The 13,814-nt window shown below is 43.6% G+C and overlaps 1 protein-coding gene across 3 annotated transcripts; it reads left to right on the forward strand.

Annotated features, from left to right (window-relative positions):
* Window positions 1-1,720: 1,720 nt before the first annotated feature.
* C13H5orf47 (chromosome 13 C5orf47 homolog) lies at window positions 1,721-12,676 on the forward strand. Of its 3 annotated transcripts, XM_058849068.1 has the most exons (7): window positions 1,721-2,052; window positions 2,660-2,748; window positions 4,191-4,293; window positions 6,419-6,465; window positions 6,850-7,912; window positions 11,639-11,757; window positions 12,366-12,676. In XM_058849068.1, the coding sequence occupies exons 1-5, from the start codon at window positions 1,773-1,775 to the stop codon at window positions 6,874-6,876; spliced, it is 546 nt and encodes a 181-aa protein (XP_058705051.1). In that variant the 5' UTR covers window positions 1,721-1,772; the 3' UTR covers window positions 6,877-7,912; window positions 11,639-11,757; window positions 12,366-12,676. The 3 variants fall into 3 exon arrangements, with proteins under 3 accessions (XP_058705051.1, XP_058705052.1, XP_058705053.1); XM_058849069.1 differs by lacking the exon at window positions 4,191-4,293; XM_058849070.1 differs by lacking the exons at window positions 6,419-6,465; window positions 6,850-7,912; window positions 11,639-11,757; window positions 12,366-12,676 and adding an exon at window positions 6,236-6,409.
* Window positions 12,677-13,814: the final 1,138 nt, after the last annotated feature.

Here is a 13,814-nt window from a genome sequence, read left to right on the forward strand (position 1 = left end):
GAGGTCACAATTGATATTTGAGGTCACAGTCCATCTCAAGGCTCAGAGATTGTGTCACACCTGCAACCTCCTTTTTCGTCCGCACCCTTTGGAGCCTGCAGGAGATGCCCTTTTATAACTGGGAAACAACAAATTACTCTGGCGAACTGTCACAAGCTGTGCCTGTACGAGTTGTTTTTCCTCGCTTGCAGCTGCATAGGGGACATGCCTTTTGCCGGCAGTGTGTACAATAGCGGCAATCCGCGGATGCTCGGCAGGCCGCGCCGGGCCAGCGCCGCTTCGGCGGGAGCGGCCGCCACCTGCCGGGGCCCGCCCGCACTGCGCCGGCCCGGGAAGCGCTGAGGGGGAAACAGCTCCGGCACCACCGAGCCCGGCCCAGAGCACCGAGTGCCACCCCCAGGGATGGGATCCAACCCTCCCTGGGCACTTCCAGTGCCTGAGCTCCCTTTCCATGGGGAAATTCCTGCTGCTGTCCACCCTGAGCCTCCCCTGGCCCAGCCTGGGGCTGTTCCCTCTCATCATGGTAGCCCACCTGGCTGTCCCCTCCTGGCAGGGAGCTGTGCAGAGCCAGAAGATCCCCCCTGATCCCCCTTTTCTCCAGGCTGAGCCCCTTCCCCAGCTCCATACCCTTCTCTGGAATGACCACAGTTTGCTTCGTGGTCTCTTTGGATCCATTCCCGAGGGCAACACCATTCATGCTGCCAGTGCTGCTGAAACAATTAGGAAAAATCGGTATTTTCATAGAATTTATTATTTCTAATTTACAACCTTGCACAAACTGAACTCTGGGAAGTAATCTGGAGCAGTATTTTAGTGACAAAGAAAACATCAGTGGGATTTGATGTAAATCTTTCTCTGTGAGGATGGTGAGGCCCCAGCACAGGTGACCAGAGAAGCTGTGGCTGCCCCTGGATCCCTGGAAGTGCCCAAGGCCAGGCTGGACAGGGCTGGGAGCAGCCTGGGATAGATGTCCCTGCACGTGGCAGGGAATGGAACTGGATGGGGTTTAAGGTCTCTTCCAACCCAAACCATTCCATGATTCTATGACTTGAGCTCTTGAGTGGTTTGAGAATTCCAGTTGTCACTATCCATATCCAACAAAGCCATGAGGAGCTGCATGTACCAGACTGACCCCGCCAGGCATCCTGTGTCACACAGCTGTCGCTGCCTGAAGGACAAAACAGGTATTTGATGTTTCATTACTGCTCCGTGTGTGGCTGGAGTGGGTGCACCGTTTGGAGAGGAAATCCTTCTATCAGTGCAGGCACTGCAGCAGCACCCACACCAAAGGGATGCCAGCGGTTCTCCTGCTGCAGAGGCAAACAAGACATCAAACAACCTTCAGCGCAGAGTCCACTTACCACTGGTACAAACAGATCAATAACTTGCATGAAATTTATCAATACATGGCTTCGGGCAGCACAATGTGTGCTAAACTCTAGCTCTGGCCCAGGGACAGGGGGACATCCAGCCCCTCAGTCCCCAGCTCGTCTCACCGACCCCCGGCTCCCCTCAGTCCCGGCTGGTCTCACAACCTTGGGCTCCTCTCACCAAGCTACCCCCCTCACTGACCCGCGATTCCCCTCCCCGCCCTTCAGCCCCTGCTCCCCTCACCGACCCCTCGGTCCCCAGCTCCCCTCGCCGCCCCCGCAGCTGCGGTTCCTCTCAGCCCCCGCTTCCCCTCAGCCCCAGTTCCCCACACCGACCCTCGTTTCTCCTCACTAAGCCTCAATCCCCGGCGACCCTCACAGCGCCCAGCCCCGGTTCCCCTCATGCCCGCGGCCCCACCACAGAGGGAGCGCGCTCGCCGCGCCCGCTGCGCCCGCCCGCCCATGCAGTTCGTGTATGTGAACAGCTTCGGCTCGCACCGCAGCAGCACCGTGATCCACCTGGGCCGGGGCGGCTGGCAGAGCCCCGGGCACAGCTCCCCGGGCCGGGCTGGGGCCCCGAGGGCCGCCCCGGAGCCGCGGGCCGGGCCCAGCCCCGGGCCGGGCGGCAGCGGGGGGAGAGCGGGGAGCGGTGAGGGGAGAGCCGGCAGCCGCACCAGCAGCGGTACGTGAGACCCGGGAACAGCCCCCGTGTGTCGGGCTCCCTGAGGGCTGGAGGTGACTAAAGTGTTGTCTTGATTGTCTGTACCAGGAATAGCGGGGCCAGCAAAACACGGGGGGGTGATTCTTCCCCAGTTCTGGACACTGATGAGGTCACACCTCGATTGCTGTATCCAGTTCTCGGAAAGAGAGGAAATTAAAAGCTCCCAAAAGTCTGTTGTCTAATATGTGGGTGCTGTGTAGTTTTGAAATCTGTTTTGTGGCGTTTGAGAGACACTCATTTGCCCCACGGTTGTATTGGAGTAAAGAAGAAGGGGACAAGCTGCAGGGTGTAAGGATTGATACCCTGTAAGGTGACCAGAAATAAGGATCCCTCTGGAATTATAGAGTGGTTTGGGTTCAGAGGCACCTTAAGGGTTATCCAGTTCCACCCCCTTCTAGGGACACCTTCCACTAGACCAGGCTGTTAAGAACTCCATCCAGCCTCTCTTGGACACTTCCAGGGATCCAGGGGCAGCCACAGCTCCTCTGGGTACCCTGTGCCAGTGATCAGCATCTTCCTTAGGAACATACTGTAAATACTCAAAAAATGCTTTCTAAACTCCTTCTAGGTGACCCTCAAGAGGCTAAGGCTGACATTTTTGACTTTCCCGTCCCTTCAAGAAACGTTGATAAAGTCATTAAACGAAAGAAGAAAAAGGTATAAAGTGTGGCAGCTCAATTAGCTGCCTTGGCATTTGAGAAAGCTGCTTGTTCTCTGTGTGTGAAAGCATGAGGGAGATTAAAAGATGGAATTGCTAGCCTGTTACTGAAAACCTTACTTACAGAAAAGAAAAAATGGTATTATCTTCCCTCTCTGGAGGCTTTAAAATTCTGGCTCTTATTCAATAAAGCACTTAAGTGTGTGCTTACCTTGAAAAATGAGAGTATGCTGTTGACTTAAAGCCTGTACTGAAATGCTTTGCTGGATTGGGGCCAGGGTGCAGAACACCTTGGGGGTGAAACCCAGCAGGAAAAAGCTCTGCAGCTCCTCTTCCTCTCGTGTTTTAAACAAAGAAATCCCACGTGTTACAAATAAGCGAAGGCAGGAACCCGAGCTATTAATGCCATCCTTGGAGCAATGCAGAATTACCTTCTGCTTCACAAATGTGTTTCTGTTCCTGCTCAGTAGTTCAACAAATGCTTGAAATTTTAAGGGGGACATTTGTTAAGCAGTAACTCATTATGAGATTCTGTAATGTGTGAAGTACAAGTAATCAGCTGGACTAGAACAGAGTCATGTCATAGATACTTGATTTAAAAACAGCAAAATGCTACCAACTGTAGAGGAACAGTTAATAACATCCTGGAATATGGCTCTCCTGTGCACTGAATAGTTTTCAAAAACAATGAGGAATATATAGAATGTTTTAGCAATAAATGTTCTCGAGAAAGGAATTATCTTTAGATTTAAACAAGTTTCTCAGATGGGGTCCAGCAAAAGTCCAAACATCAGTGTGTCAACAGCCATTTCTATTTGTTAGGCTACCTCTGCCTGAATGCTTTTGTCCACAATTCCAGTTTCACCTTTTTGATGAACAATTTTGGAATGTGCCCACTATGGACAGAGTTTTATGCCTCTAAAGTAGAGCTTTTCAACATCTATAAAACAAATTAATGTGGATTTGATATGAAATAGGCAAGAGCATTGCTATTCTGGAATCTGAATTTGGGGCCTCAGTTATGCTGCTGCTGAGGGACCACATGGGAAACTTTTTGCTCTTGGAAAACTACACAATTTTTTTTTTTCTCCTCCTGTTTTGGATTTTGAAGAGAGCATAATGGCTCTGCACACGTTTTCATGAGTTTTGCTTATCTGGAAGGGCACTTCTCTAGTCCTGGATAAACACAATAGCTCTAGGCAAGAAAGGAGGTGGAAATCTCAAGTGAAAAATCATGTAGGAATTTATGTTTCTGACTTTTAAATAGAGGTGATTCTTCCATATATCCCACATATATATATCTCTCACTTCTTCCCTTCTTTCCTAGTCTTCAACAAAAAAAACTCCAGCTGGATTTCATAGTAATTGTAGGGAATTCAAAGTTCTGTATTATAGATGTTTTAATGCAAACTTTTAATATGCTTCACACTTTATCTTTCAGTCCAAAGTCTGGCACAAGGTATGGAAAGTGATTTCAAAAATGCTTGAGGAAAATGAGAGGTTCAGAAGTCGACTGATGACCTGCAGCCAGGTTGATGGAGAAGGTAGGAAATGAACTGATAAGGTTTTACTTTACTAGAGAAAACAAATTGTTAATACAAGTGAAGATCCCAAGGTTTAAAGGCCATTTGGCTGTTTGTTTTGGGTAGTAGGTTTTACAGCTCACAAATGGAATTCATTCCATGCTCTAGGCACCACCAGATTTTAGGAAAAAACCCTTTTGTTTCATGGAGGGTCTTGTATGTGTTAATTTGATGGAAGGATGGTGGAAGTGTTTGCTACAGCCTGACATTAAAGACATGCACATAAAACATCTGCAAGTTTTTCTGAACATGTGAAATATGTAATTAAACTTATTCACAGATGGGTCCAAGGCAGTAGTATGAATAATAATTTATTTTTTCATGTAGGAAAATAGTGGTTGATTTCATACATACAATAAATAAATTACATGCTCCCCAAAGGTTGCTGTAACACAATTTAACAAAACCATCGAACGTGTTCTCACTCTGTGCCCTGAATGCAGCTCTTTCATTACTGGAAAATGACTTGGGAATTAAAACTGGTGCTCTGCATTCAGCCAATTTCAATTAGAGGCATTGTAGCTGCTGCACAATTTAAGATAATACAGTGTATGCTTACAAATGGAATTGGAATTTCTGGCCTCACAGTTGGATGAATTATTAGGAAAAAGAATACACTAATCCATGAAGAGCTACCAGGCAAGTTAAAAAATGCCACTTTCACCCACAGCACTTTTTCTTCCCTTGCATTGGTGCTGATGGAAGTTTTCCACATGTTGGGGTGTATCCCAAATGTAGGACCACTCCTGCCAGTGCCTTATTTTGTAAAATGCTGGATTAGATTTCCACACACATGACAAGAAAGTACTCCCTAAAAAATCTTCTTCGTGAGAACAAAAGAAGTTCAATTCTGGTTCAGAACAGAGATTTCTACTCCAGTGGATGTTCTTGAACAGAAGAAATTCCACTGAAATATGCTTCAACAACTTCCTCCACAATTATTGTGCGAATATTCTGCATTGTGTGTAATCTGTTGGTTTGAAACCCGATTCCTGATTAATTCTGGAATTATGATATGACATTAATTATTCATTATGTGCTATTCATATTCAAGATTCCATTGGTCTCTGTCATATTTCTGTGCTAAGAAGTTCCAATCTAATAAATCTCTCCTCCCATGGAAGCTGTTCCACGTGCTTTCTCCCACAGCTGAGATCACTGCAGAAGTGTTTGTGCAAAGCTATTCATGTATATGTTGGATATACATTAAGATATCCATGTTGTATCTATGTGTAAGACACACACATCCATGGATGTGTAGGACAGTGAATTTAAAAAAAAAAAAAATCTTCCTGGATTTATGTTTGCTTGATCTCAAGAGAAAGAAGAACAAGTGTCAAGAAAAAAGGAGGAGAAATCTTTAATAGATTATTATATTTCAAGTTATTGTAAGAAATAAAGCCCAAAATCCTGCTTATATAGGATTTCCTGGGTGGCTTTGCCATCTTCCCATAATGGCTGATTTTCTGTTTGTTATGGATCACCGTGTGCTTTTCACCTTGGATTTATGGACAGGGCTTGTCCCCTTTTCAGCCAGTCATTTCTTTTAGAGAAAGATCATTTTCTTTATATATAATTTCCAGTGACTTGAAAAACCTCACCAGCCAAACAATCCCTCCTCCTCCCCTCTTACTCTAGCCTTAATTGTAATTTTACCCCTTTCTCAGGAGCTTTAACTGAGAATCTCCTATTAAGCTGTATTTCAGTGAAAACCATCAACTCTAATACCTTCTTTCTAATTAGCAGATTTTGCCCAACATCAAATCTAGGAGATAAGTCTCCTATTGATCTGAATTTTTCATTAATCAGGAAGCAAATGGAATAATTCTAGAAGATATTTAGATAGGGATCAACAACTCTGAATAAACTGGGTTTATTTTTATCTTCTTTTTTTTTTCCCTAGATTAATAAATTTGGAAAATTAATGCTGCATTTTATTACCTCTATAAATAGAGATTTTTTTTGAGAGAACAAAAGTCTACTTGAATTTTAATGCTGCCTATTTACTCCTTGGAATGTTGCAATTAAGATTAGATTCCATGTGACTGCAAATGATGATTTTCCTCCACCTGATGTTCTCCTGCAGGCTCTGACAGGATCCAGAGGTCACAGAATGGGGCATACCTGGACAGGGTATGTAGACAGTCCATTAAAGGCCAAAAAACCTTAAAATAAGCAAATTAATAATATTAAAAACATGCATTGATCTTGTTTAATGTTATTATAATAAATGCCAGTTATATTCTAAAGTATTACTGACATTGAGCTCAAATTTTTTCAAGATTTCAGTGATTTGGGGACCAGAGCAGCTCCATCCTCACAGGGAGGGGTCTGTGCTTTGCCAAGGAAAAGGGAGGTGTATTTTGCCTTCTGCTTGAGCTAAATCCTTCCCTGATGGTCTAAATTATAATCTGAATAATCTGAACAGTCTTTATTTGTCCCACTTGATACAGACACTTTTTTCTTTATATTAATGGGAATGGACCAATTCAATTTTATCACTTTTTTTTTCTCTAGGATGAGTCCATCTTTGGCTGGGTTTAGCAAGAAAATAAAGGAAGATTCAGCCCCAAAGGAAATATAAACTAAGTGAAAGCTTTATTTTGATCTAGTTCTTCCTGGAGTCAGTGCAAAGCTGCAAAGTGACTTCAGGGAACACAGGTTCTCTGTTGTTTGCTTGCTGTTTGTGCTTCTGCTGTTTAAGAGGTTTGTTTTTACAGTGGCTTAAACAGCTCTGTTGCAAGATATTTATCTCAAACCATTAAGTCTGGTGTTTCACTGAGCTATTAGTTTTAGAAAGCTTTTTAATGAGCATAATATTGTGACAGTTTGCTTGCAAAAGAAGAGATACACATTTACTGTTGTCTCTGTATTTATATCTTTTATTTTTGTAGCTTGTCAGAATAATAAACACAAATTCAGTAAGGCAGTACTCCACACAAGACATAAACCCCACTTTCCTTTTTTCCTGGTTTGAATAAATTTGGCTTTATGATATTAAAATATTACACAATAACCCTCTCTGTTTTTTCATCTATTTATACATGAATCTCAGCAAGTATTTAGAATATGAAACCAAGTGAATGTTTTCTCTCTCCTGTTCATCCTGAGGTTCATAATGGTATCATCACAATCAGGAGTTGTTGTTTATCTACCTGACTTCAATAACACAATATAATTTTCTTCTGTTCTGCAGCTTAATACTTGAGCCCTTGATTGACTGTTAAAGCCATTTTAGCCAGCAAATTGTGTAAATAGAACATGAAAACTGCATAGAAATAGTTATGTATATGGGGTTCATCTCAGGAGTAAAACATTCACCTGTCACAAAGAGACGTCTTTGCTTTCAATAAAAGGATTGTTTTCTCCTGCCATAATGTCTTGGTGTTTGCAGATATAATGACTGCAGTGTCAGGGTGTTGAGCTTTAATAACATGCTGGTGATTGTGTCATTAGGCAGCAAAGCACTTGGAAAGGTTTCATCTCTGTTTTCTTCCTGGTAAAACTGCAAGTGTGGAACTGGAATGTGCCTTTTCAGGGACAGCTGCGGCATCAAGGTTCTCTTCTGCTTTGTGGTTGGGTAATATTCGGATTTTACTTAAAATAGTTGACATTTCAGCTTGGAAAAGGAAATGGGAAGGAAAAGTATTCAATCAAGATGTGATCATTTTTCTGGCAGAGCAAAAATGTCACAGTTCTTTGGTATTTTCAAAACACGTGTTTAGAGACACATGTGAGATTTTGGGGTGGTTGAGGTTTTTTTTTACTAGATGAGATGATCTCCCTGTCTCCACAGTTCTATCAATGAAATGTCTGCATTGGGAATATTTAGTCTATAAACCTGGTTTGTAAATTGTAGAGTTGTTGTTCTTCTTTTCTCGTAAACTGCAGCTGCAGTTGGTGCTTTACTGGCACGGACTTCAGGGGCCCTGGAAACACTTTTCTTCCAGATGCATAATTGCTACTTTAACAGGATAGATGAGGTGCATTAACCTAAATCTCTTCATTAAGTTTAGCCAACACATTAAGATTCTTTGGATAAATACAGACCTCTGTCTGTGAGACTGTTTTAAAATGAATTATAAAAGGTAAGTATGGCCCTAAATCATCCCTATGTACCTCCTTCAGTCTAAAGGATCTGTGTGGTGATGATGGGATAATTAATTGGTTGGGATCTACTAATCAAGAACTTTCATTTGGCAGTACTTTGAAAGGCTTTTACGTTTTTCAAATCACTCTGGGCCAGAACAGCTGTTGCAGTGGGGAAAAAATTCTGATTCAGGTTCAATTTTTGACTTTATGGGTAATGAAGTTCGGCTTTCTGCTGTAGTGACCAGATTTCAAAGGTACAGTTGGGAACAAGGGTCACCAGAGCAGTGAACTGCTGAAAAAAGGGCCTGGAGAAGACCCCAGCTCAAGCTCTGGAAACCAGACCACCCTCCCCATCCACTCAGACCTCTGTGCATTCCTTTTTTAATTCATGTGATCATTTAAGTGTAAAATGCAAAAGAAATGTAATTGCAGTGTTGCATTAAAATATCTCACGTGTTCCAAGTAAGTAATGTGCTCAACAAGGAGAAAAAAGGTTGGAGAAACATGAAAAACTTCATTGAAACCCTCTGTTAAAAGGAGTGAGAAGTAAATAAGGGACCTTCAGGGCACTGGATGACTGAGTAGAAAGGCAGAAAAGAACTGATTCTTCTCTGAAGACCTTAATCTTCACTGCAGAACCAAGAGCAAGTGTCCCACTCTCCTGCTGTGGCTCCTGGGCAGCTTTTCCTTCACATTCTTCAAAATGCAGATCAGTTACCTGAAGTTTTTAATAACAAATCTCCCTTGGAGTGTGAACTGAAGCAGATGTGCAAATACAGAGGTCACACTTTGTCTTTGCCTTGCTCTCAGTACATGATTTACCTTTCTATACTGAACACAAACTCCAGCTTATTCTCAAAGTTTGACATTTCTTCATCTCAGCTGTGAACAGTTGCCAGGAGATCTGAGGAGGCTCCTTGTGGTACAGAGGTGGAAGGGAGCAGCCAGGGCACAGAGAGTAGCCAAAGGCATTGCTGCTGAATTTCTCTTATCTGTAAATAATGCTGTCAGATGCTTATCTCATGATCCAAAAGCTGGTCTGGATAAACTCTTTTCCCTGTCATAAATACAAATGACTTTGGATGAAGGTAAGCAGTGGAGAGTAAAGCCTTTGGGGTTTGTATCACTGTTCCATGCTAGCTGGAGATTAATTGATCAAAGTTTAGCTGGAAATGACACATCCTGACATGTTTAGGTTGAAGTTACCGCATTTGAAGAGTACTTGCCTGGTTCCTGGAGCAGCTCAACCCAGGCAATTCTGCCTTGGAGCTCTCTGTCCAGGGCTTGGGGGCTCCAAACTCCAGCTGGTGGCCTTGGGCTACCCCTTCCAAAGCTGAAAGCAGGGAAGTGCTGGGAGCCTGAACTCCACAGTGATTTCTGTGTCTGGAAGCACTGAGAGCTTGGCTGAGGCCGGGCTGCTGGAGCTCCTGCACTCCCTGCAGTGGAGCTGTGGCTCTGGGCAGCATTCCCAGGGTGTCCTCAGCATCCTCTGCACAGGAGCCAGGGAGCTTCGGCAGCTCCCACAGCTACTGTGTGGAGCTGCTGTGTGCAGATGCTGCTGCTGCTGCTGCTGCCAGAGACGATGTCACTGATCAGCTGCAGCCTTGGGAACTTGGGAATGGTGTTCTGGAAGTTTTTTGATGTTTCTGAAGTGATCTTTCTGGGAATTTCCAGTTTGTGGGCATTTTCAAAAGGGTTTGTTTCCTGCTTGATTTGGTCCAAAGTCACCAATTGAGATAAAACCTCATTTCCTGCAGGGTGGAGGCTTGGCTTGCCCAGCAGCTCCTCTGCTCGTGCCCCATCTGCTCTGGAGCTGGGATGAATCAGATTCCCGTGTCCCACCAGCTGAGGCTCTGCAGTCCCATGGCCTCTGAGGTTATCATAACTTGGCCATTACAACATAATCAATCACCAAGGTTAATAATATTTCACTGCTGATTCCTTCCATGAAAAGATTTCAGCTCTGAAGCAAAACTTGAAAGCAGGATGTGGAGTTTCCAACATGGTTTGATTTTGGGAAAGTAGAAGGTGACCTTTGTCTTCACTGAACATTTACATCCAGTAAATGTCTTTGTCTTTAGGGCCCTCCCTGGTAGTCAATGTTCATGTTTTAACTTCAAAGCTTCTAATACAATTTTGCATGGACTCTGACTAAGGAATAGCCTTCAGCAGGCAGCTGAATTGTAGTTTTCTTTTTCTTTGGGAGGGGAAAGTGACTGAAAGCAAATTTTGGGCATATATGACATTTTGCCTGTGCAGTAGGCCCTTAAATATAAAGCAAAGCAGAACTTTGGATTATAGCTCTTGTAAATAACTCTCAGTGACATGGGCAGGTTGGTGTATTATATTTCTTTTCATTGCATAAGCCCTTATATAACTCTGATGGTTGGAATTTGCATAAAAACCGAAGCAGCCATGGATGGGTTTAACATCATGGACTTTCCAGCAAACTGAAGCAGCAGGAGAACTTATGGTTTAAGAGGAATTTTACTTTAGGAGGAAAAGAGCTAGTTTTATTGAAGTATATTAAGCCACAGTGGATTTTTAATAAATATTCACAGGAAGTTTCTCACTAGTTAGTGACGGCATCAGGACCCTCTGATCTGAGGCAGAAAAATTCACATTTGAAAGCTTCAGCCTAGGGAAAATTAATGTGGGTAGCTGCAGTTTCATTTTGTTGGGAGAAAAGTTATGCAGGCCCCTAAGGAAAAAATGAATATGCCTTGATCCAGGGAGGGTGATCACCTCCTGGAAGATGCTGAGTGCTTTGACCTCCCAGTGACTGTGGCACCTCTTTTATCACATCTCTTGTGCTCAATATGTGGAGCAGATTAAGAGAGGATCTCTTCTTCTTTCTCTAAATTTGGACTCCACATTTGTGTCTCACCCGAGGGGCTCAGCTGAGCTGTGGATGTTGCTGGGTTGGGCTGTGAACAAATCTGATTTGTGTCATCTCCCAGAGGTCATGACAGGATCCCTCCAAGCTGGGAATGTGAGAGATTTATTGCACTCCTGGCAGTTCTGTTTGAGGGGGAACAGAGGCAGATTGAAAGAGCTGTGCAGGAAGGCTCAGGATGACACTGACAAATGTTCCCTCTCTTCCAGAATCTTTGTAATCTCCTGTATTTTGAAGTGAATAATAAACTAACACGGCTTTTAGTTTTTTCCCTGTTCTGCTGTATGATTGTTTTCTGGTTCTTACTGTGTGTGACAGGAACTCTGCAATGGATGAACTCCTCCCAGCAGTGACTGCGAGTAGTTAAACCCAGCTTACAACAGACATGGTCACTTTTTACACCTCCTTGTATTTAAATTCCTTCAGCTACGGAAAGGGTAAAAAATGTTGGGTATGGTGCTAAGTTGTCTGTTATCTCCCAAGGAAAAGAACACTGTACTGGTTTTCACTGCTGTATTGGACTAATTTTGACAGGAACTCAGGTGAATGTTTGAGAAACAAACATGATATTATGGCAGAACTGTCTGAGGTGGATGATGTTACTCCTAGCATTGCCCTGTCATGACTATTGTGACTTCCTGAAACTTTGTCCTCACTCAGTTTTTGTTGTTTCTGTTTTTAGTAACCCCTACTTCCCGTTCACACATTTTCCAGTGCTTTCATTGAAAGCCTGGTCCCAGATTTTCTATACATGAAAACAGATAAAATACTGTTCTTATACTAATGAGCAGGGATGTTATAGAGAAAAATGCTTGGTGTGCAGGAAATGTATTTTATGAAGTGAGACAATAAGTGTTTCATAGATCAACGAGCAAGTGAGTAGAATAATATTCATTAACATTGAAGAGAAGTTGATTTATGTGTTCAGGCTTGAAGTGGGGAGAGGCTGAACTGTGCTGTGACTGATGTTTTGTTTACAAGCTGCAGAGTTTGCAATACAGTGAAATGTTTATACTCAAGACCTGTTACCCTCCTTTCTTCCTAGGCTCAGCTTTACTTAGACTTCACCTTGGGCTTCAGGGGAATCTCAGCTCTGGCACCTGGAACATCTCCTTCCCCTCCTTCTCCCCCATCCTGGCTGTCTGCAGAGCTGTTCCTCTCACATATTCTCACTCCTCTCTCCTGCCTGCAGCTGTGCAGTTTTACCCCCATTCTTAAATCTGTTTTCCAGAGGTGTTACCCCCTTGCAGCCGCTCTGTAGGACATGGGGGAAGCTTCCAGCAGCTTCTCACAGATGCCACCCCTGCAGCCACCCTGCCACACAAACCCAGTGCATTAATAATTGTGTGAGACTTATGAAAGGAATAAAGAGAGGCATATATTTTTGTTGACAGAAGAAATATATTGTTTATTCCTCTGGAGTCTCATGTTGCTCATATTGCTGCTGTGTCTTATTGCCTGTCACTGAGCTGTGCTGTGTGGGCGGAAATGTCAGGCTCTGAATTGGCTCTGTAAGAAAATCTGTGTGTTACTCTGATTTCTCATACTCACTTGGGCTTGCTTTAATGTTGTCCCTACAGAATGTTCACTTTTGGGATCTTGCTGGCAACTTCAGACATCTATTTTTTGCCATGAAGCATCCTGCAAAGTAAATTTACTCCTGGTAGTCTCTTTGTTTGTTTGTGAAAGAGGGAATTTGCAAAGAAGTATTTTCAAACTGAAATGGGCCACACTGACCCCAAGTAGTCACAGGGTTGGTTCAGTCTTGTGGAGGAAATGGAAGTTACTGGATGTAATTCCAAGGGAGGCTTTGGATATCTCTCTGCTCATCTCTCTCCACCACTGCCAAAATTCTCAGATGGTGCCACTGAAAAACGTTGCTTAAAATGTGCTTCCACCATGAAGAGGCAAAAGGTAAAAGCAGCATCTGCTCATTTTTCACAGGTTCTTGCTGCTGGCACTCAGAACTAGAAGGCTTTTGGGGGGAAAGTGGTTCCTGGTGCCAGTGCTGGAGTGCTGGCCGTGCTGAGCTGGGTTCTTTGGGTCACATGGAATATCTCCAGCAGAGTTGAGCTCTGGTTAGTTACCGAGAGATTTGCAGCCACAGGAAAGGTGTTCTACAGTGAAAGCAATGCACAAGAAGGAAGAGGATTCCCCTCCTTACCCCTCAGGTTTGTTACCATGAAGAGTATTCAGGCATACCCAAAAAAAGTTAATATATTAAACTCTCTGAGTTGAACTGAGTAGAGGTGTGGAACAAGCAGGTAGCCTTATCTGCAACCTTATTTTTTCATGATGCAACCCCAGTTCCCATGGGTTTGCACAGGTGACTCTGGAGATTTCACATCACCATGTTTGTGGAGTGTTGCTTAAGACCTCTCTGAAGTCAGAGCATCAGCTTAGGTGTCATTAATGTAATATTTTGGCTAAGCAGGATATTCATTGCCAGTGTTGACGTGGATGAAATTATTTGGTTTTTAGATCACAGGATGCA

This window comes from Poecile atricapillus, chromosome 13 (assembly GCF_030490865.1).
Source record: "Poecile atricapillus isolate bPoeAtr1 chromosome 13, bPoeAtr1.hap1, whole genome shotgun sequence".
Classification (NCBI taxonomy): Eukaryota; Metazoa; Chordata; class Aves; order Passeriformes; family Paridae; genus Poecile; species Poecile atricapillus.

Coding starts and splice junctions, on each gene's coding strand:
- C13H5orf47 (XM_058849068.1), top strand. CDS start 1,773: ATGCCCGCGGCCCCACCACAGAGGGAGCGCGCTCGCCGCGCCCGCTGC. Junction 2,749..4,190: donor TTAAACGAAAGAAGAAAAAG/GTATAAAGTGTG, acceptor TTTATCTTTCAG/TCCAAAGTCTGGCACAAGGT. Junction 6,466..6,849: donor ATGGGGCATACCTGGACAGG/GTATGTAGACAG, acceptor TTTTTTCTCTAG/GATGAGTCCATCTTTGGCTG.